Source organism: Saccopteryx bilineata, chromosome 1 (assembly GCF_036850765.1).
Source record: "Saccopteryx bilineata isolate mSacBil1 chromosome 1, mSacBil1_pri_phased_curated, whole genome shotgun sequence".
NCBI lineage: Eukaryota > Metazoa > Chordata > Mammalia > Chiroptera > Emballonuridae > Saccopteryx > Saccopteryx bilineata.
Genome location: NC_089490.1, coordinates 28,662,394 through 28,685,709, shown reverse-complemented (window position 1 = coordinate 28,685,709; position 23,316 = coordinate 28,662,394). Strand labels below are relative to the sequence as shown.

Sequence of the window (23,316 nt, the reverse complement as noted above, 5' to 3'; positions counted from 1 at the left end):
GCAAGCGTCATGGTGATATAAACAGGTAACACCATCGTAAAATACATTTTAAGAGAAAGGCGGGACTGTATTTCTTAGAGACGTAACCCCATAGTTGGAAATGAATAGCACGTGGTGTGTGACTGCCTTTTGTTATGCTTACATGGTGTATGTAGACCAGAACCATCAGGTGCTTCGCTTTCCGGGGCCGGCTCTGTGTCTGATAGCATCTCCTCTCTTTCCTTTATTTGTAACATCAGTGATGCTTTGCAAGCCCTGAGCCCCATCTGAAGCCATCTGTTTGCCTCACTTTATTTACATGATAGCATCACCTGATGGCAATTTAGTTTGTCAATGAAAAAACAAACACAAAGCATTGCTCTTCCCTAGACTGATCTGGGGTTCTGTCTGGTGGCACAACAGTGGGCTAACCCGCACCAACTGCATTTCTCCACGGGGAGACTGAGTCTGTGAAGCCCACGCAGGGGGTTCGCGCAAGGTGGGGAGCTGTCGCTTGTGCCAGAGCTGCCTGGCTGCGCTCAATGTGCACATGACAGGTGGCACTCGGCTGTCCTCTAGCATGTCACCAGTACCAAAGGGAACTTCTCATGTTTGTTCCCAGTGTTCACTGTAGCTTCAGAGCAGAGTAGAAGTAAAAAAAAAAAAAAAAAATAGAACAGAGTATATGCAATTTGCACATTTGTTAAGTGAGTGAGTGGGTGAGTCAGAGAGAGAATGTATGAATGGTGCATTGAATGGAAAGCTAATTAAATTCCAGCTTCTCTCCTCCATTCCTGTTGCTGGCATGATTGCTGGGCCTGTGATGCATCAGCAGGAATGGTTGTTGCTGGTGCAGTAAAGCCAGGTGCCTTGGGCACAGCTGTAGTTCTGAGTCTGAGCACTCACCTGGCAAACCAGGCCCCTGCCCCTCCCCTCAGCCCACTACAGGGCAAGGGGGAGACAATGTGTGGAAGCACTCTCCTTTTGAGAGATCGAGGGCAACGGGTGTTTAGAGCAGTGTTTTCTCCCACGGGTTCAGGTATTTGTAATTCAGATCCTCACCACAGCGGCAGTTTTTACTAAAACCCTGTGGAAAAGGGAAGTGGGCAGGACCCATGACGGACAAATCCTACAAATAGAATTCAAGCTTAAAAATGCTGAAATACAGACACATCCTCTGATGTGGAGCAGTTCCCAGATTGCTGACCCCTACACCCTGGAAAATTAGGTCCTAGAAATACAATTCTGTTTCGGGGATCCCCAGGTTCTGGTACCAGGAGCGAGCAGAGGCTGTCCTGCGGGCCCCAGGACGCCCCCTCACTCCTCAGGTGAGAACCCTGCCTGTGCCGCTCTGACTTCACCCAGGTGGCTGTTCTTGTATGATAAAGGGGAGGAAGTGTTATCCTGAATCCTCATAATGACCCAGGGAACTGAGAGAACCGTGTCATGACCTAGTGCCTCTTCCTTTTATCAACTACCTAGCCATTACCTGGATTCGGGCATTTCACGTCATCACAGTCCTTGATGACACTCCTTGTCTTTGTTTTTCTTTGTTTGTTTTCTCCCTTATTGATTTGCTTTAATGAATGGCGTATTGATCTTTCTCTACGTGCGTCTGTGTAAGCGCGTAGGGGAGCTGGATCTAGGTATTTGGTAGCTGTCTAATCCAGTGGTTTCCAAAATGGGGAAGAAGAGATAATCCGCTGAAGAGCAGATAGAGAATGCTAGAACCTTCATTTTTATTTTTTTTTAGCCTAGCCTTTGAAAGCTTTCTCTTTGTTTTATTATGTAGGTATATTTAATATATTAGAATTGTGGTGTGCATATGTAATTTATTAATAAAAGTATAAGTGGGTAATATTGAGGCTATATGATTAAAATTATACTCATCTGAAGAAGGAATATTTGGCATTTATTTGAATTTTAATACCGTATTAGTGCTTATTAACTATAATAAGAGTCTCCTCTAAAAAGTATTTGGTAGTAAAATACATGCTATATATGGTACACATCGTTCTATATGTGTGTAACTCATATAAGTTGTTTAAATTAAGTGACAAAAAATGAAATTAGAAAATTAACTTCGGTAACCTGTTTTACTTTGGAGATTGGTTAACCTTGATGGACACCTGAGAAACCTCACATTCAGAAGCAGCACGTTGTAATTTTCCCAAGACCTCGGTCTTGTGCGTTGATGCTATGTAATATTTCAGGGGCTTCCCAACGCCTTTAGGGTAAACCTCAAGCTCATCTGTTTGGACCGCACAGCCCTTCATGACCTGGCCTCAGTGTTCACCTCTCCCCTGGGCACCGCCTTCCCCAGCCACAGTCCTCTGCTGACTGTTCTTGGGTGGAGTCAACGACTGCTCCTTCCCCGTCACTTAGAGTTTCTGTTCTCTCTGCCTAATTGTAACTTTTTCCCAACCTTCTTTCCAGGTTCTTCTCCTCTTTCCCATTTTAACACTCTCTTCTCTTTACTCCTTTTTGTCCTTTAACACATGATGTGGTGTCGTCACTTCTTCCAGAAAGTGTCTGTGAATTCCATTTGATGTAATTTCCCTTCCTCTGTGTTCCTGCGACACCTTGGACATATTTCTATTATTTACCCTTATTCTGTAGCTGTTATTTACTTTTATGTCACCTCGAGGACAGAAGCCAGACCTTATTTGACTTTTTCTATCTCCAGTACAAAGCACAGAATTCAGCATGTAACAGATACTCAGTGAATGCTCCAGTGAGTAAATCAAAGAGGGAGATCCAGCTACTGCCCAGTCGGTCTCTCCTAAGGATTTGGGAACCTGAAGATATTGTCACTGTCATGCTGAGGATCTTGGCAAACAAGGGCCTGTTAGTGGATGGTGAGCCCCTAAGAACCTTAGCAGCTAATGAGGAGGTGCTGATTTTGTTGGGGAGCTCTGGTGGTCTGGGAATCATTTAACATCAGCATTTATTGATAGTTAGAATCCTTGGGCCAGAAACTTACTCTTTGTGAGTTGTGCTTCCCATAGGTAAGAAGGCACTCTATGCAAGAGAGAGCGGCTCATTCTTTTCCTTAATGGAGTTCTCTGAACTCTAGTATTCCCAGTCGGTGCCTCTCATTTCCCTTCTCCCCTGGTGAGCTGGTGGCCTTTCATTCAAGCTACTCCTCCACACAGCTTGCCTCCCCCCTCCCCCCTGCACCTTCCACTGGAGCAGTTGACGGGCCTCCTGTGGATCAGCACCTGAGGAACTGAAGGGCCTGGTGTGGCTTGCCAATCAGGAGTTTAGAGCTCTCTGGGGATTTACTGCCTTCCCAGCCCTCAGGCCTCCCATGGCTTAGCATCTAGGAGCTTGACACACCTCCTGTGGTTTTAGCTAGTAGCAGCTTGACGATCTTCTGTTTGCTGTGAAATAGTTTCAGAGGTTACCTTTACTCATTTGCATAGTGTGGATGCACCTGTTTATGTTTGTTTTCTTTTTTGGTGAAACTATAAAAGGAAGAGTGTAAAAGAGAAAATATTTGTGCTTGCTTAGAGCGATGACTTTGGCTACTGTGAAGGAGCCTAGCTTTTGCAGTTTATAAGAGAGTTAAGGTCTAAATCAGTCCTGGTGAGGAAATTATTTATAACTGAAGGGATAGGACCAAAGGGGCATGTAGCTTCATCCCAAGGATTCACAGGAAACAAAGGGGAGGGAGAGACTGGTGGGTAGTCAGAAAATAGAAGATACTCTTAGTAACAGTTTTTGCCACACCACGCTCAGTTTAAGCCTCACTCAGAGAGAAAATTTTTTTTTAATTTTTTAAGACTTTATTTATTTATTTTAAAGAGAGAGAGAGAGAAAGCATGTGTGAGAGAGAGAGAGAGAAGGGAGGGAGGAAGAGCAGGAAGTGTCAACTCCCATATGTGCCTTGACCAGGCAAGCCCAGGGTTTCGAACCTGTGACCTCAGTGCTCTAGGTTGACGCTTTATCCACTGTGCCACCACAGGTCAGGCCAGAGAGAAAAATTTAACCATGATTTTCATAAGCAAAATATCAAAGGAGCTTTTAATCCTTTCTTTTTGCCCTTCCTTTTAATCTGCTCTTCTCAGTTGGGATTGCACTGTTGTTTTTAATGTGTGTTTGCTTATTGATGTGTAGCTCTTAAAAATATTAATTAATTGAGTACTTTATGTCAGGCTTCATCGTAAACATGTTAGATGAATTTACTTTGTAATCCTCATAACCACCCTATGGGGCACTATTACTATTCTTCTTTATCAGCTGAGAAAGCTGAGACTTGGAGATCATTGGTAGAGGGGCAAAATTTAGGCCCATTCAATGGTCTGACTCTTTTGAGCGCTTCTGAGCAATGCACAGGTGCCCCTCAATCAGCATGAAATTATATTCTAAGTATTTATATGTGACTTTTAAACTTTTTACAATCTATCTTGGAGGTAGTATCATATTCTGCATAGCATTCCAGCGTAGGAATGTAGCATGGCCTATTGAACCACAGTCTCACTGATGAACACTTAAGGGTTTTTTTTCGCTAATTTTTCACTTTTACAAACTATACAACATAAAAAATATTTATACTTTATTGTACAAGTGGTAGAATTTCTCTACGCCAGTTGATTCCCAAAATGGATTCCAAAGCCTGTCTACATCTGAAATCACTAAGAATGCTTCTTAATAAATACAAAACATACCTTCAAGGAATACATAATCATCATATTCTAACCTCTTACAGAGTCCAGAGAAAGATCGAAAGCATCCCAATTTAACCTCAAGCCTATAGAATTGATTCTAAAATGAGACAAAGATAACACAAAGAAAATTAGAGGGTAATCTAATTAACGTTGATGGGAAGTCTTAGCAAATCAAATGTACCTGTGCTTTAGAACAGTTATACTTGATTAATAGAGTTTAATTCTAGGAATGCAAGGATGGTTCTATTTCAGGAAAAAGATTTATTAACATAATTCCTTGAGATAAAATTAGAACTATCTCTCTCTTCCCCCTAAAATTATACTTTGGTTCCCTTTTATTATAATGAGGAACAAAGTTCATTATATGAAAAACCAGAAAATAGCCAAAAAAGTTTAAATCTCTCCCCCTTATTAAATGCAGTGCCAGTCTTTACCTACACAACCTCTGTTTCTCTGAGTATATGATACTTTTTTCCCTTCTTTTCGAAGTGAGAGGAGGGGAGATAGAGAGACCCTGACTAGGATCTACCTGGCAACCCCTGTCTGGGGCTGATGCTTTGCCCATCTGGGGCCGTGCTCACAACCAAACTATTTTTAACACCTGAGGCGGGGGCTCTGCAGATCCATCCTTAATGCCTGGGCCAATACTCTCAAAGTAATTGAGCCAAGGCTGTGGGAAGGTAAGAGAAAGAAAGAGAGAAGGGATAAGGGCTAGGGTTGGAAAAGCAGATGGTCACTTCTCCTGGGTGCCCTGACCAGGAATTGAACCCAAGACATCCACATGCTTGGCCAGTGCTCTACCATTGAGTGAACCAAGCAGGGCCTGAGTATGTGCTTCTTAATACCCAGACTACCTAGGGTACCAGAGCCTATTGAGTCATAGGAGTGAACATTGAAAATGTCTATTTTATGGAACTAAGTGTGGGTAAGCAGAGAAAACCATCCTAGGGCACTTCGGAAAGATGGAATGTGAAGGGCTGAAAGGAAAAGATGAACCGTAAACAAATTATAAGTTTTAGGGCATCTAATCACAGGTCTCTCAGCATATATGAGACACTGGGAAAATGTTCTCCAAGTTATTTTATAGAAGCATCTAAAGCAAATAAATAGAAAATCTAAGCATATAGTTCAAACAATATTTTTAAAGGCATTCCATCTTCTATTTTTGTTGTTATTGTTGTTTTAAGTGTAAAATACAGTCTCTCTCTTGAGTGAGGAGCAGAGTTATTGGTATAACTCACCTAAGGGCAATAGCTAATAAATCACGGTGTGTCAAACGTATCTGCTTCTCACCCAAAGGAAAAATGTTTACATGGTGATAGAAAGAGGAACTTGCAGGAGTATCAAGAGGATTTTCCCAAAGCCTTCTTAATCTGTAAAAGAGAAACCATTTGATCAATTTCAATGCCTACTCAATAACAACACAAAATATTAGGCAAGAAATAGAAGGAATTGTTCTTAGCTTGATATAAATTATTTATAATAAATCCACAGAGAGCATCACAAATAACCATGAAAGATTAATTGTACCTTGTTAGAGACAGGAACAAAACACGAATGCTTATCATCATCCCTATTACTGGAGTGCAAGACAATGCAATAGAACAAGAAAAATATAATAAAAGGTGTAACTACTAGAAAGAAAGAAAAACAATTCTTGATAAACTTACATTGTTTTTTCCTTAGAAATATGTGGGGCAAGTGAAAAACTATTAAACAAAAGGTGTCAGTAAAATGATTGAACAGAACACCAACGTACAGTGATAGCATCCCTATATACTAACAATAGTCAATTAGAAAAGGTATAGACAAAAGATTCTACTTTTGAGAAAAAAAGATAAAAAATTTAGATATAAACTGAAGGCTGTCATATATCATTAAAAGAAAACCCTCAAAACTTCAGTGAATAAGTAGAACTGATGTACCTGTATAAGAAGACAACAATATTACAAAGATTCTCCCCTATAAATCTATAAATTCAAGTAATACAAGTTAAAGTTGGAGTTAGATTAAAAATAATAGAACATGAGAAGCTGATTCTAACATTTTTAGAAAAACAAAAACAAATAAGCAACAAATAGGCAAGAACTTTTTAAAGAGGAGGTTAGTTTAGGGAGGCTTGCTCCAGATGCTCAGCAACCAAACTGAAGTGGTATTGTCCTAGGAATAAACAAATAGAAAGAAAGATAGAAATGAGTAAAACAAAACGGTCCAGAAACAGACTCATGGGGTGTGAGAATTTACTTGGTGGTTAGATTAACATTTTAAAACCATGCAAAAAGACTAAATTACAGTAAATTATGTTGAAAAAGTTATCAATGCATATATTAAAAATTATTTTTGTTGTGTTATCAAGTCATATCATGCCAAATAAACTATAAAGCCCCATGTTAAATAGGAAGGAACTAGGCCCTGGCCGGTTGGCTCAGCGGTAGAGCGTCGGCCTGGCGTGCTGGGGACCCGGGTTTGATTACCGGCCAGGGCACATAGGAGAGGCGTCCATTTGCTTCTCCAGCTCCCCCTCCTTCCTCTCTGTCTCTCTCTTCCCCTCCTGCAGCCAAGGCTCCATTGGAGCAAAGGTGGCCCGGGCGCTGGGGATGGCTCCTTGGCCTCTGCCCCAGGCGCTAGAGTGGCTCTGGTTGCAGCAGAGCGACGCCTCGGAGGGGCAGAGCATCGCCCCCTGGTGGGCAGAGCATCGCCCCGGTGGGCGTGCCAGGTGGATCCCGGTTGGGCGCATGCGGGAGTCTGTCTGACTGTCTCTCCCCGTTTCCAGCTTCAGAAAAATACAAAAAAAAAAAAAAGGAAGGAACTAAAGGGAAATATGGGAGATGATTTTTGTATTATTGTTTATATCCTGAGGAAGGCCTTCCTGAACAAGATAGAAAATCTAGAAGTCATAAGAAAAAAAGTGGAAATATTGATATTTGAGTACATAAAAATTAACCTCAGGCCCTGGCTGGTTAGCTCAGTGGTAGAGCATCAGCCCGGTGTATGGAAGTCCCGGGTTCAATTCCCAGCCAGGGCACACAGGATAAGCGCCCATCTGCTTCTTCATCCTTACCCCTCTCTTTATCTCTCTCTTCCCCTCCCGCAGTCAAGGCTCCATTGGAGCAAAGTTGGCCCAGGCGCTGAGGATGGCTCTGTAGACTCCGCCTCAGGCACTAGAATGGCTCTGGTTGCAATAGAGCGATGCCCCAGGTGGGCAGAGCATCACTCCCTGGTGGGCGTGCTGGGTGGATCCCGGTTGAGAGCATGCGGTAGTCTGTCTCTCTGTGCTTCTCACTTCAGAAAAATACAAAACAGACAAACAAACAAAAAAAACCCCTCAACATCATCAAAGAAATATTAGGCAAAGATAAAACTCAAGCCATGGGGACAAAATATGTATAATATTCAGTATATGAAAATACATATTATTGTACACTATATGAAGAAATCCTGTATATTTTTGAATGAAGATACAAATGACTAAAGATAAAATCTGTAGTGAAAGTAATAACCAGTGCGAAAAAAATTTTAATCTTATTAGTAATCAGAAAAATATTAATTTAAAAAAGGTAAATATTCATTTTTGGCCACCAGGTTAGCACAAATTAAGATTATAAAAGTTGGCACTTACTAAGTATTTGCTGTTTGTTATATATTCATTTTATACATTAACATATTTATTCTCATGATAACCCTATAGGATATGTACAATTATTATCCACAATTTATAGATGAGGATTTACTTGAAATTGTTACGTTTTTAACATTAGACATTAACAGTTGTTTAGACTTCTCTGTAAACTGTACTTGATTCTCTGCATGCCACCTTTTCTGCACCCCACATCGGCCTTTCTTCTGGACTGACTTTTGGTTTGCTGACATACATCTTTTAGGAATCCATTCTTGGAGCAACTGAAGAACTTTGGTGGTTTAGTGTATTGTTTCCTAACACACAGGACTGAAATTTATTTGTTGTTGTTTTTTGGTAAGTAACTTGTTTTAATGTTTGAAAAATTTAGGGATTTTCTTTTTCTCACTAAATGCTTTTATTTTCAAAATATAATTTCTTCAACCCTGATAAATTATTTCTTTAATGATTTCCTCCCATATTTTGCCTATTTTTTTTTCATTTTGAAACTCCTAGGTAGATAGATATTAGGTCTTAAGGGTACATTACTTTGTTTTATCAGACTTTTTAAAAATCATATTTTCTATCTTTTTGTTTCTAGAAGATTATATGAACTTGATTTTTCAGTTCAAACTTCTAGCACTAGCACTATCCATTTTACTGTTTACTTGATCTACTGGCTAAAATTTGTTTTTGATAATAATTTAAAAAGTACTATGTAGTAAATTATTTTCTTTTTATAAATACAGCTTCTAAAATACCTCTGGAAATATGCTTAAACTAGATTCTTCTATTTGCTTTTTAAATTTTGTGTGTTTGGATATTAGTTTCTGGTATTATTGAATTGATCATTGGTTGTATTGTCTTCTGTTTATCTTTGTGTCTATAATTTCTTGTTGCCTACCCATAAATCCCTGTTTTATGAAGTTGTCTCCAATGACTATAGAACAGCAAAGAAACAACAAATAGAACTTTCTATAGAGCAGTGGAATCTATGCAGGGCACTCGAGTTTGGTTTTGTTCAAATATTAGTTTAGCAAGCAAGAACTGAAGTCAGAACAGATTAAAACATTGTACCAAACTTCAGTCCCAATGTACAGTCAAGATGATCCCTGGATTCACAGACACTCAGCAGTGTGGAGCATTACGTGAATATCCAAATGTAAAAATGACAGAGCTGGAGATTAATGGGAAAGCAGTGTTACATACAAAGATGTAAACTAAGGGACATAAGAAACAGGAAGTCAAAAAAGGCAAGTCAAGTAAGAGGAGACAGTTCAACTAACCCAGTTGCTAGCAGTGGAAGGGAATTATAATTCTGGCAAAGACAAGAAGAAAATTTAAGAAAAGAATCTCTCTCTCTCTCTTACACACACACATACACACACACATAAATTGTGATTTTCTCTGTAGCAAATAAGAAAAATAACCAGTGTCTATTTTTAATTTCAATTACAACTTTAAAAAAATAGTGGGTGCAGTCACATTGTTCAAAATTCAAAAGACACAGAATATACTCACTGAAAATTCTCCCTTCACTCCTGTTTTTCAGCCACCTAGTTTCATTTCCTGGACACAGGAATGTGACTAGTTCCTTGAGTATCCTTCCTGAGATATTCTATGCTGCATATACAAAAAAGTATTTTTTTCAATTACACATATCCAGATATATTTTTTCTTAACCCCTTCCTTTATACAAATGATAGAGCATTATAAACCATGCTGCACTTTGTTTAAGAGACAAGTTGAAAATGTTAGTTCTTTAAGTACTTAGTTTTTTAAGAATTTTATTGAGGTATAATTCACATTCCATATAATTCATCCATTTAAAGCAGGGGTCCCCAAACTTTTTACACAGGGGCCAGTTCACTGTCCCTCAGACCGTTGGAGGGCCACCACATACAGTGCTCCTCTCATTGACCACCAACGAAAGAGGTGCCCCTTCTGGAAGTGTGGCAGGGGGCTGGATAAATGGCCTCAGGGGCCACATGTGGCCTGAGGGCCGTAGTTTGGGGACGCCTGATTTAAAGTGTACAATGCAGTGGCTTTTATATATTTATAGAGTTATGCACTCATCACCAGAATTATTTTTAGAACTTTTTCAGTACCCTGCCCCCACTTCTTAGCCATAACTCCCAAATTTCTCTATCCCTCCCAGTCTCAAGCAACCACTAATTTACTCTTTGTCTCTATAGATTTGCATATTCTAGAATTTCTTATGAGTGAAATCATATAATGGCTTCTTTTACTTTGTATAATATTTTCAAGGTTCATTTGTGTTGTATAATAGTATGTAACCAGTCTCTATTTGAGAGTGGACAAATGACTAAAAGACTCCATATGTAAAATACATGTTTGGATTGATATGTGGACATATAGACACTCATACATTAATAGCGATAACTACTTTTTGTGTTTGTACATGAGTCACTCATCCATAGGTATTAGTTCTTATCAATTGCTTTTAACATAATTGTATGGTAAATACAGTTTCTTAGGGAGACACTAAACCAACTGCCCAGATACACAGACTCATCTCACAGAGAGAATTTATAATCGGTCATTGGCAAGTGGAGTCTAATATGATGTTATATAATCAGAGTCACAATCTTTTCAGGGTATTTCAATTTTTACATTTTTTACCAATCCTCGGGATCTTCTTGAAAGGAGATGAGTGCATATAGATTGCACGTGCCCCACCTTCTTTTCTCTTGTAAGAGAGATAGTGTTGTATTTTCTCAAAGGTTGGAGTCACCTGGTGTTCTCTGCATGCTATGCTGATCTTCAAGTACTTCAGTTGTCTCCTTTTTCTTCCTGTCTTCAGCCTTTCTCTCCTACAGGATACCTCTTAGCAGAATATGCACATCTTTTTGTATGTCCATGTAATTTTACATATTCTCTTGAGCCCTCATTGACCTCTAGATAATGATTCTTCTCTTCTCATTCTGTGTTCACTTCCTTGGTGATTACTGAGAACATGAATTTGATAGTTGTCAACGTACAGACAGTATTTGAAGCCAGGGAGATGTTTCTTCCTTTTACAAAGTATTAGACCCATTCGTCTAACAGTCAACTTGAAATCTCTGCTGGGATGACTTATAGGTACCTCAACCTAAAACGACTCAGTGAGAGTCTCCTATTCCTACTCTCTCCCCAGAATTCTGCCGTTTCCAACTGTTGACTCAGTCCTCCTCCAACTTCCTCCAGTTCGGTACATGGCCCCATCTCAGTGATGTTCTTCACACTCCGATCCATCTTGTATGTTCTGTTTCCAACAATTTCTCAAATCTACTTTTCTTTATCTCTCCTCTTATCACCCTACTCAATGTGTTATCACAAATCTGGGTGAAACACTAGAATGCCTCGTATTTGCCTCCTGATATTCTTGCCTTCATCTACTCTATGTCTCCCCACTGCAGCCAGAGTGATCTTTTAAAAATATGATTTGGTTATGTAATTTTCCTGCTTAAAACCCTTTACTGACTTAGTGTCTTAGAATAAAGTCTCCAGTGAGTTTCACAGCCTCCAGTGTCCGGCCTGATTGGCACCCTTGCCTAGCTGTCCATCCCCGCCTCTAACCACCGCCCTCCACGTTCTCTAGTCCAGGCACCTTGCTGCTTTTCAGTCTTTGGATGTATGGAGCTCCTTCTCACCTCTCACTTTTCATCTGTGCTTCTCCTCTCTCTAGAGCACTCAACCCCCATCACATTATGCCTTTTCCTCTTTACCATTTAGCACAATTTTGCCTGTGTATATTTGTGTGATTATGTTTAAATGTCTGTTTTTCAACAAAATTTTAAGTTTCATGAGAGCAAGAACTGTCTCTTTAGCTTATCAGACAGCAGAGTGACAGATGTAGAATAAACACGCACAAATGTATGTTCGCTGTACTAGGCGAATGGTAGCTAATCATTTTATGTTTCTTGTATGCTAGATATTGCAGTACTTTTGTATATAGCATTTTACCTAATTCTTATTATCACCTCCATGGATATTATTTTTCTTATTTTTCACTTGGGGAGCAGAAAACCAGAGAAACTAAGTGATTTTTTTTTTTAAAGTCTTATTTAGGGTTAAAATTTAGATTTGTCTGAATTTAGATCTTATGACTGTTCTTTGGACCAAACTACTTCTTGGGCAAATACGTAGTAATAGATGAACTGGCCAGTGTGCTTGTCCAGCACTAATTCTTTCTTTGTCAGGTATCAGGAAATGGAGGTTGGAGAGAATGAGGACACAGTGAGAAGCAACTGGAGCTATAAAACTACTTAGACCCTGTGTGTATGAGGAGTGTATGTAGGTAGGGGCATCAGAGGGATTCTGGTCATTAGGGAGTTAGGAGCAAATGAGGACACTGGGTTCTCAGGAATGAATGGGCACCAGAGGAAGGGATAAATTGATACTGTCTTCTTTAGAATATCACCTTTGCTTTGCCATGGTTGTTTTGGTGGGTGTCAGAAGCAAATACTAAGAAGGATTGAGATCTGCTTTTTCCTTTCATCAAAAACTCACCTGATAAACCTCATAAAAATATTTACTTCTCTTGTTTTATTTATATTTATTTCTTTGGCATGTATCATTATTGGACAGGAATTTGATAATTTCTAAATGAATAAACCGATAAAAGGTTAGATTTTTTTTTATATTTTATTTATTGATTTTTTTAGAGAAAGAAGAGTGAGAGAGACAGAGAGAGAAGGGGGAGGAGCAGGAAGCATCAACTCCCATATGTGCCTTGACCAGGCAAGCCCAAGGTTTCGAACTGGCGACCTCAGTGTTCCAGGTCGACGCTTTATCCCACTGCGCCACCATAGGTCAGGCCAAGGTTAGATTTGTTGGTCAGTGATAATCCTTTTCTTTATGAAAAAGGGATCCCCTTTATTCTCTAGGGGATTTCTAGGTGTCCTGGATTAAAAAGATGAAGATTTCAGCATCTCTTCCAGGCAGTGTAGAACTATTTTAGAGTAATGGAACTTTCGGCAGAGGTTTTAACATCTGGATATTATTATTAAAAAATTTATAATTGGGAATAAAAGTTCTAGGAACCTTCATGGTCCATAGAAAAGTATTTGTATTCAAGGGAAAAGAAACTAATTTGGGAAACCCCAAGAAAGAGCTTTTTGAATTGAATAAATATAATTTACTGAAATTAAACAAAAAAAAAACTGTTAAAGGCTTTGGAAATTAAAAAAAAATATATATATAACCATGAAATGTTGAGAATAGCGAAAACCTCTAAGAAGTAATTTTTGTATTTATATAGAATATAAGGATTTTATGAGTTTAGAGGCATAAAATATAAACTAGTATGCTTCAAAATTATAAATTTTAATGCAAGATTAATATTCAGAATAGAGGTTATATATTCAATATTTGTTAGTCAGATATCTTAAACTTTCTCTTAAGCAACAATTATGCATTTATGAAATACTGTATACAATTTTAAAAAACAAATAGAATATAAACACCTTATTCCTAAGGAATTTAATAATATTTTGGGGTTCTTATCTCTTAGAATAATCAATCAAAAGATTGAGAAAAATAATAACATTAAAGAAAAATAAAGAATCTAATAGTGGAATTGCCAAATCATATGGTATTCTAGTTTTAATATTTTGAGGACCTTATGCCCTGTTTTTCAAAGTGGCAGCAGCAATTTACATTCCTACCAACAGTATAACAGTGTTCCCTTTTCTCTATATCCTTTACAGACACTTGGTTTTTTGTTTCTGTTTTTTGATAAAAGCTATATTAACAGGTGTGAGGTGCTGTCTTATTGCAGTTTGGTTTACATTTCCCTGATGATTGGTGATGATGAGTATATTTTTATGCACCTGTTGTCCATTTTTATGCCTTCTTTGGAGAAATTTCTATTCATCCTCTTTGTCCATTTTTAAAAGATTTTATTTATTGATTTTAGAGAAGAGAGAGAAAGAGAGAAAAAAGGAAGGGGGAGGAGCAGGAAGCATCAACTCCCATATGTGCCTTGACCAGGCAAGCCCAGGGTTTTGAACCAGTGACCTCAGTGTTCCCGGTTGACAGGCCTTTGCACATTTTTAAATTGAGTGGTTGTCAGGGGATGGGAAGAAAAGGAAATAGGAAGATAATGGTGAAAAGGTACAAAGTTTAGCTGTGCAAGATTAGTAAATCCTAGCCATCTACTGTTCACTGTAGTGACTACAGTAAACAATCATGTATTATATAATTAAATGTTTGCTAACAGAATTATATTAAATGTTCTTAAACAAAATAATAATGATAATCTAAATAAATTAATTAAAAGACTGGAGGAAACTTGTGGAGAGTTTCATGGTATACAGAGTGTGCTTACTTGGGTGTAACTGACTGAGCTATATACCCTAAATCTGTACAGCTTTTTGTATGTTGATTGTATATCAATATTTTGCATACATTAAGGTTGGTTTTTTAAAAAGACAACATCAAGTTGGCCATTCTGAATTCTTTGAGGTTTCTGGAGAGTTCAGCAGCATAATACCATCTCAAGATTAAAAACACAGCAAGGAAAGCCTAGAATGGAAGAGGAGACACAGACGTTTTCTGTCTTTATGAAAACAGCAGTACCTTCAGGGTTTTGTTTGTTTGTTTGTTTTCAGAATTTGGGATTCAGAGGATTTATCGGATACAATTGGGAATTTTATTTAAAGACCTTCCTATTAAATAGATTTAAAAATTTTGAAGAACAGATGGTATAGACTAGAGGAAGAGATAAACACTGTATGTTAAACATTTTATTGATCAATTAAAATATCATAATTTACAATGCTGTTTCTACTATGGGAATGATGTGTATCTCTATGTGATTTTAAAGTACTCAGAGAGTGTATGTGGGAAGGGTGATGAAAATTTACTCTTCAGAATTTAAATTAGACTCTTCCCATGAGGTGAGAATGAGGAGTGCTTTTTTTCCTTTCTCCTCTTCTTCCCTCCCTTCTTACACACACACACACACACACACACACACACACACACACACACACACACACCAGGCAGGCAGATGGTTTTTCTTTAAGTTTTGAGGAAGCCGACTTTCAGTTGAATCATATGCCCCTGGGCACTTTGAAAACTGCATCTTCTGCCTATTTTTAAACCAGTTTGCAAAAAAAAAAAATGATAGGCAGATGAGAATAAAGAAACCACCTGTGTGGATTTAATGAAAAAGGCAGGCTATAAAGTTAGCGGCACTTTGATAAGAATTTAGTTGTAGGAAGAATGCATTCTTATCATCTAGCATTTCTTTATTCTGCTTTTTCTACTAGAGAATGGATTCTTTTTTTAATTAAGTGATTAAAAAGGTGGGGAGGTAGGTGACAGACTCCCACATGTGCCCCAACCAGGATCCACTTGGCAAGCCCCTAGCAGGCGATGCTCTGACCATCTGGGGCTGCTGCTCTATTGCTCAGCAATCCAGCTATTTTTAGCACCTGAAGCAAGGCCATGGAGCTATCCTCAGTGCCCAGGGCCAATGCACTCTAACCAGTTGAGTCATAGCAGTGGGAGAAAAAGAGAGTGAGAAAGAGAGAAAGAAGTGGTGAGGGGTGAAGAAGCAGATGGTCACTTCTCCTATATGCCTTGAGTGGGAATTGAACCTAGGATTTCCACATGCTGGGCCAATCTGCCAGGGTCGAGAATGAATTCTTTTTTTTTTTTAATTATTTTTATTTATTTATTCATTTTAGAGGAGAGAGAGAGAGATTGAGAGAGAGAGAGAAAGAGAGAGAGAGAGAGAGAGAGAGAGAGAAAGAAGGGGGGAGGAGCAGGAAGCTTCAACTCCCATATGTGCCTTGACCGGGCAAGCCCAGGGTTTTGAACCGACAACCTCAGCATTCCAGGTCAACGCTTTATCCACTGTGCCACCACAGGTCAGGCGAGAATGAATTCTTAATAAACAAATACCATCACCTTTGTAAATCAGTGTACTTGACACTAATTTTTAATCATGTGTACCTTTTATACTAGTGAATAGTGTACATATGAAAACTTCCATTCTTTTCTAGGAGCACTTGTTTTGGATATGTCAGCCTTTTTCATAAATTGTGATAGACTATTTAGATAAATGTTAGATTCACCAAAAGTTAAACAAGACTATAAAGAAAAAATAAACACCACATGCTATTCTTATAAATATATATTTAAACTAGTCACCTTTAGAGCTAAAAGTATTCTTTTTAAAAAGGAAGATTACATCATTATTTATTACAATGGAATTAAAACTTACTTTCCCATTGGTTCACGTATTAATGAAAAAGTATTAGGGCCAAGAATGAATGTAGACACAAACCCGTTTATTATGAAAGGTACATAATGGAAAATAACAAGCCCACAATTAGCCCTTGTATGTCCTTGTATGTCCTGCTCTGCCCTTGCATGCCATCACTGTCCCTCAGAAGTCTGAGCTATGTCCAAAGTTGGTGCAGGCTATGTTCCTGACAATAGCAGGGCTGTAGTGGAAACTGTCTTCACCACCTAAGTTATGGAGCCTGATACAGTGACTACCATACAGCAGTGGGTCTGCCTGCTCTAAATTATGCCTGTTCATATGACCCTATCATTATTCCCTAGATCTGTGCCCTTCGCCCTTGATCTCATTTCTACAGGATTTAGACAAGTGTCAGACCCTTGGAATGCTGAACAATAGTGACCTTGATTCCCTGACTTTGCTGGGTGGAAACACTGAGTTTAAATCCAGTGTTGACATTATATGGAATGCTTTGTAACTCTGGGAGTCAGACTATTCCTGATACAAAGGCAGTCCAAGCTCTCTGTCAGAGATACTTGCCTTTAGATTTGGCTCAGGCTTTCTGGTCTTAAGGATAGATAAAGCATTTATGAAATACTTAAGCCTCTGTTGCTGTTTTTGTTGGTGTGTTTGATACATGGGGACATTTAGGTGACTCCTCTTGACTGTTAACTTTCAAAGTATTATTTCTAAAGTTTTATCTTTCTAATTGTCAAAATACAACCCTTTCCTTAAACAAAGCCAAACTGTTCTTGGCAAATGATGCTAGAATAAAGATGATGGGACGTTTAGTATTTGATGGATGAACAAGTAGAAAGAGGGTGTAATTCAGAACCAAGAGGCACCACTCCATAGCTGGTCCTAAGGTCCTTTGGGGTGGTAAAAGCAGTTTTTAATTACATCTGGTACTCATTAACTCTTTTTGGAATCTCCTTCCAGATCTGTTCCCCTATCAGCCTCCCATTGAGCAACAGAAATTCCAGATGGTTCCCTCCATATGCTAGTGCTCATTCTCTTAAGTAGGATAGATTGGTCACTGACAAAGTAGGATGGAGTAGTCTTGGCCAAGTCAAGACAAGGTGAAGAGCAGTGGGACACAGTTAAATTAGAGGTGGTTTATCATTCATATTTTTAAGTGGGTTGCAAAAGTAACTTTCTGAGTAATATTTTTCGGAAATGTCTTGAGTAATTTCATGGAAAGAATGCTACTTCTAGAGAATGTGGCACACTGATTCTAACTTTCTTCACCTGGAACAGAGAGAAATCCTCTAAAACCTGTCATTATAGCTGAGGGTTGGTTAATTTGAACCTGCAGCTGTTCTCTCTCAAGAGTACACGAGGATACATGGTTTTGCTCTTGCAAAGATAGCTACAATCTCTGTTATAGTGATAAAAAAGAGAATTCCTTTATAAAAATCTTTTTAGGGCATATGTTTATTTTATTTTGGCAGAATTTTGCTAGAGGAGGCTCATTGATAGACATCATTTTGAAATAGATAGGAACAAAGATAGGGTCAACCTCCACATAATGAAAAAGTATATTATCATTTCAAGTGTATTGATTTGTATTTATTTGTTTGTCTTCATCTGACAATGGGAATCATGATTTACTCATCTTTGAATTTCTACCACCTATCAAGATATGGCACATGACAGAGAAAGAATGAGAGGAAAAGGAAAAGGTAGAGAGAGAGATTCAGGACACTTCCAGAGGGAAGGTGGCCCAGAGAAATAAGAGCAATGTTTCTAGTCTTGTCTTCCTTCTCTTCCTTTTCTCTGCCAGGTATTTGATCTTATTGTGTGGTGGGTGTGTGCACACATGCATGCCTTCTTTGGTGTTATTTTTGAGCACTTACTATATGGTAGGTGTAAGTGCTGAGCAAGTCAAAGTGAGAATGGCAGCTATGGTCTCTGTTCCCATAGCTTCTATGGTCAGGCTGTGAGTTGTGAGAAATTTGTTGGTATATTTGGAGTTGGTAGGGTAAAGAAAAAGTTCTTCTAAGGGGGTGTGCAATAAAAACCAAAAGAAATTTCACTTCCATGTAATTATAATAATTTAATTGAAACACATATTCAAAAGAGGGCTAATGTTATGCTTTTGTGTGTCTATGAGTACTATGCGGATAAGAGAAAGCTGTTAATGAAGCAACTTAATTGTTTTGTACAATCCTGCTCAATAGCCGAACATTGTGAAAATAGGCCATAGGTTGGCAGACATAAAGTTCATTTGTATAGAACTCAAAGGTTCTTGCTTGAAATAATTTCTGTCTTTCTTTTAAACTCATAGTAAAGTCATGAACCCATAAAATGTGTGTTAAACCTTGAACATTCTCTAGATATTTCACTGTTGTTGTTGTTTTTTTGCATGTAAAGTGCTAGAAATGAAATGAAAAGGTCTTTTTACTTAAGGAAATGAGAGTGAGAGAGAAAGACATAATTGCACTGAGACCAGCCCAGTGAGAGTTGCCTCCTTCCCTACAATAATATGTATGCAATTACAATAATAGGTTTCAGTGCTCTATCACAAGACTGTCCAGGGTTCTCATTGGAGAGTGGGAGAAAGAGAGATTTCCACAGGGGTGGGGGGTGGATCCAATGGTGGGACTGGGAATGGCTTGCTGTGAGATTCAAACTTAGGTTGCTTTTGATAGATGAGTGGGTGGTGCTGATGCTGTTGGATCGTGATCACATCTGAGGAACCTCTGTTCTGTCCAAATGAAAGACAAGGGAAAAGAGAGAGCTTACAGAGGGGAATTTATGGACCAGACCTAGAGATGTCAGACTCCTGTTCTGCCTACATTTTATTGACTACAACCCAGCCACAGAGCTTTCTTTGACTACAAAGAAAGCTGGCAAAGGCGGTCTGACTCGGAACCTAGGAGGATAAGGGGAATGATTGGTTTACAACCTTACTGTCCCTTCCACAGGACAGTGTGGCTCTCTTAGACCTAGAGAACTAGGCAGGAACAAGAAAAGATAATCCATAAGAAGCTAATCTGGGGGGCAGACCCTTAAGAAAAGCGGGGTGCATTGTTTTCTGAACTAAAACATGAGATGATGTTACCAAAATTCCTTTAAAAAGTTTACATGTGTCACTGATTATGGGACTTGAAATTTAAGCAGAAATGTTTATTTAATATATTTGATTTGTGTTGAATTACTGCTAAGCCTCAGAAAATAACACCATACTTCGGCATTCATAAAATATTTACTGTTTTATTTATTTATTACTCCATTGTTACTTTTAGTTAAAATATGTGATTCTTTCTTTTGAAGTTGTGAGAAACTTTTTGTGAAAGAAAAAAATAAAGACTGATGGTTTCAAGTTGTCCAATGAGCCCTATAAGCATACCAAGCTAATGGACAACAGTACAAATAATAAGAATACTCAGAATCCATTCAGCACAAACCAGACAGTTTGCTATACATAGTGGGAATTGGGGCATTGAGAATGGCTAACTAGTACTGAATAAGCAGTTCAGATCCATTAACTCATTTAACCCTCACAGAATCCCTATGAATAAAGCAGATAGTTTTATTATTATCCCCATTTCACTGATTAGATAACTGAGGCCAAGAGAAGTAAAATTGTTGGTCCACACAGCCAGTAAGGAGCTGAGGTGGGCGTTAACATCCAAGTAATCTGACTTCAGAGGCTAAGATCATATCTGTACTTCTCTTTACCTCTCTGAAAGTAGAGACAAAGTTAAGGGACAGGCCAAGGCAGATTAAGGTCAGTTGAGGCCCTGGGTACAGAAGAAAATATTGAGCCCCTTAAAAAAATAAATAAATAAATAAAAAAAAAATATATATATATATATATTTTTTATTTTTTATTTATTTATTTTTTTTTGTATTTTGTATTTTTCTGAAGTTGGAAATGGGGAGGCAGTCAGACAGACTCCCACATACGCCCAACCGGGTTCCAGCAGGCATGCCCACCAGGGGGCGATGCTCTGCCCATCTGGGGCGTTGCTCTGTTGCAACCAGGGCCATTCTAGCGCCTGAGGCAGAGGCCACTGAGCCATCCTCAGAGCCCGGGCCAACTTTGCTCCAATGGAGCCTTGGTTGCGGGAGGGGAAGAGAGAGACAGAGAGGAAGGAGAGGGGGAGGGGTGAGGAAGCAGATGGATGCTTCTCCTGTGTGCCCCAGCCGGGAATCGAACCTGGGACTCCTGCACACCAGGCCGATGCTCTACCACTGAACCACCAGCCAGGGTCTTAACTATATTTTTAAATAAATAAAAAATTTTATGTGCTGTTAATGTTAAAATTGCACGTATGAAACCAAACTTGGTATCATTAGAAAAAGTGTAAAGTTGGGGTTTGCAGGGCCCTTCAGAAGTCGGGGCTCAGGGTGTGTGCCCGGTGCACCACCATTAAATCTACCTCTGGGAAGAGGGACAAAGTATAGGGACCTCATCTGTACTTTCGCACTAAAGTAGGCTGGGGGTGGCTGTTTGGGACGGAAGCAATGCCTCTTGGCCATAACACTTGATTTGTTAAGCAAGGGTGGAATTTATTAACCACACCTCTTTTCCTCCCCTGCCTCTTTACTGAGGCCTACTCTTTGGCACACTATTTTGCCTTCAGATGCTGCACCTGTCCTGACACAGGTAGCAATGCAACAGCTCCTGGGTGTCCTGGAGAACTGCAGAGCGAGTCACTGGAGGAGAAAAGGCAACTCTTGTTTTGGATACATGTCTGAGCAGTTTCTTGTCCTTCTGCAGACAGGACTGTACTTGTGGATACAGATCTTCCACTCCTCAAAGGCCTCTATGTGATGGGGACTTTGGAATTTCCCGTGGACAGAAGCAACGTTCTGAGTGTGGCCTGCATGCTCATTGCTGGCGGGGAGCTGAGAGTCGGTGAGTAAGGGGCACAAAGGCTGGGAGCCTGGGAGTGTAATGGGAATCAAGCTCTGTGAGAAAGGCCTTGGGAAGTGCTGCTATCATCCAGCAGGTTGCTTAAGGGCTTTTGGGGAGGGCTAAGGCAAAGATTGAGTTTCTAATAGGGCTTTTTCTTGGCAAACTTTCAACACAGACAGAGGCGACTTTTGTTGGTCATTCTCTCTTGTCCACCCACTGACACCAAGCCTTGTCCTAGTCTACTTTTGAACTTAGCAAGGCATCTACTTTGCTCTCCAAAAGGAGATTAAAAGAGAATTCCCAGAAACAATACCTTATCCCAGAGAAATAAATCTCTGATGGTGAGGAAGTATTTAGATACCTTTTCTGGTAACACCCAAACTTCTTGTGGGAGACCATTCTAGACCAAAACTTCCTCATGTTGCTGCTCGTTCTGGGGGCTCTTTTCTCTTCTTCTGGCCAAAGATCAGTCTCCTCTTTGGTTCTTTGTACAAGAATTCACCTGTAGCTCATGCTTTCAGAAGACTCATAGGATGGACTTCTTATCCTTTGCTCAACTAACTCACAGTAAAATTTTATTGCATTCCTAGTGCAGAGCCATGGGGCAGTGGGCCTGAAACATCTGAGGTGCTAATGCTTTACTGCTGCAAGTGATGGTGGTGGCGTGGGGATAGAGGGAAAAGAGAGTGAAGGGGAAAGGAGGGAAAACAAACACAGGTGGCCACAGCTTCTCCAGGAGACATGGCTATTTGCTTGGCTATGTTTGCTCTGCCTTGAGGGAAGCCTCATAGAACCATGCTTGTTGGGACAATAGGGAAGAATGATGGGAAGAAGGCAAATAATTCATCTGATCTACCCCCGAAGCAATGAGCCCTTCTGTCTTTGTAAGGTTTTGTGGCTTACCAGGCAACTAGTTGAGAACCAAGAGACTCAGTGCTGGGAGACTCCTCGCCCAGGAAGGGAGGCATGTGGCTGAGACTGAGGGACAGGCAGGATGGAGTGGGTCTGGGGTTCTGTCCTAACCAGGACTGGTACATTGGCTTTCTTAAAAATATATTAAAACCCCCCACAAAACATGCATTGATAGGTAGACTGTATACCCAGAACTGTTGTAGGCAGTAGGGTGCAATAACGAAAAGACATAAATTCTCCCCACTAAAGAACTACTTTTGAACTTAGCAAGGCATCTCAAAAGGAGATTAAAAGAGAATTTGCTCTCCAAAAGGAGATTAAAAGAGAATTCCCAGAAACAATACCTTATCCCAGAGAAATAAATCTCTGATGGTGAGGAAGTATTTAGATACCTTTTCTGGTAACACCCAAACTTCTTGTGGGAGACCATTCTAGACCAAAACTACCTGTCCAGAGCTTAATCACTATAAGAAGATTCCTGAAAAATTGTGGGCAGGCCTCTCACTGAATAGTTCCAGTGACAATAAAACCTTTGGAGACAATCTGTTCCCACTTTTAAAAGTCTCATTAGAATTATTCTCCTCCTATTATGCTAAATTTTGTCTTCCTCTACTTTCTGTTGGTTCAGGTTCTTATTGGATTCATACAGGGTGAATGTCAAATTCCCTTCCCGTTGATAGTCTTTCATTCCCAATTTTCTTGAATCTTTTTCAGGTTATACAGTTTCTATTATTTTAACCATGATTAAATAATAGTTACCTTAATTATTATTATTTAGTTATAGTGTTTTAAATTGTTTTTCTATTTTCAGTCTATTGTACAAAAAAGGAAAATACAGGAAAGCAATAGACAATTATATAGAACAACTAATTACCTTCCCAAATGTAAATATAATCACAGTAAACATTTTATAGTCTTAAATTTCTTTTCCTACACATACGTGAATACATGTACGCACACACTTTAACATGTAGGGTATATAGTTTGATAATATTTTGGATTTTGTGTTAACAAT

General features: G+C 39.2%; 1 protein-coding gene across 6 annotated transcripts in view; it reads left to right on the top strand.

Moving 5' to 3' along the window:
- The window catches only part of PKHD1 (PKHD1 ciliary IPT domain containing fibrocystin/polyductin), a 495,803-nt gene that overhangs the window by 298,545 nt on the left and 173,942 nt on the right, over window positions 1-23,316 (top strand). For all 6 annotated transcript variants that reach the window (XR_010728191.1, XM_066252548.1, XM_066252523.1 and 3 more), the window contains one exon: window positions 21,252-21,389. Coding sequence is in view for 5 of the 6 variants with exons in the window: in XM_066252548.1 (XP_066108645.1) it covers window positions 21,252-21,389 (138 nt within the window). In the remaining variant the exon portion in view is untranslated. The remainder of the gene's footprint in view (window positions 1-21,251; window positions 21,390-23,316) is intronic.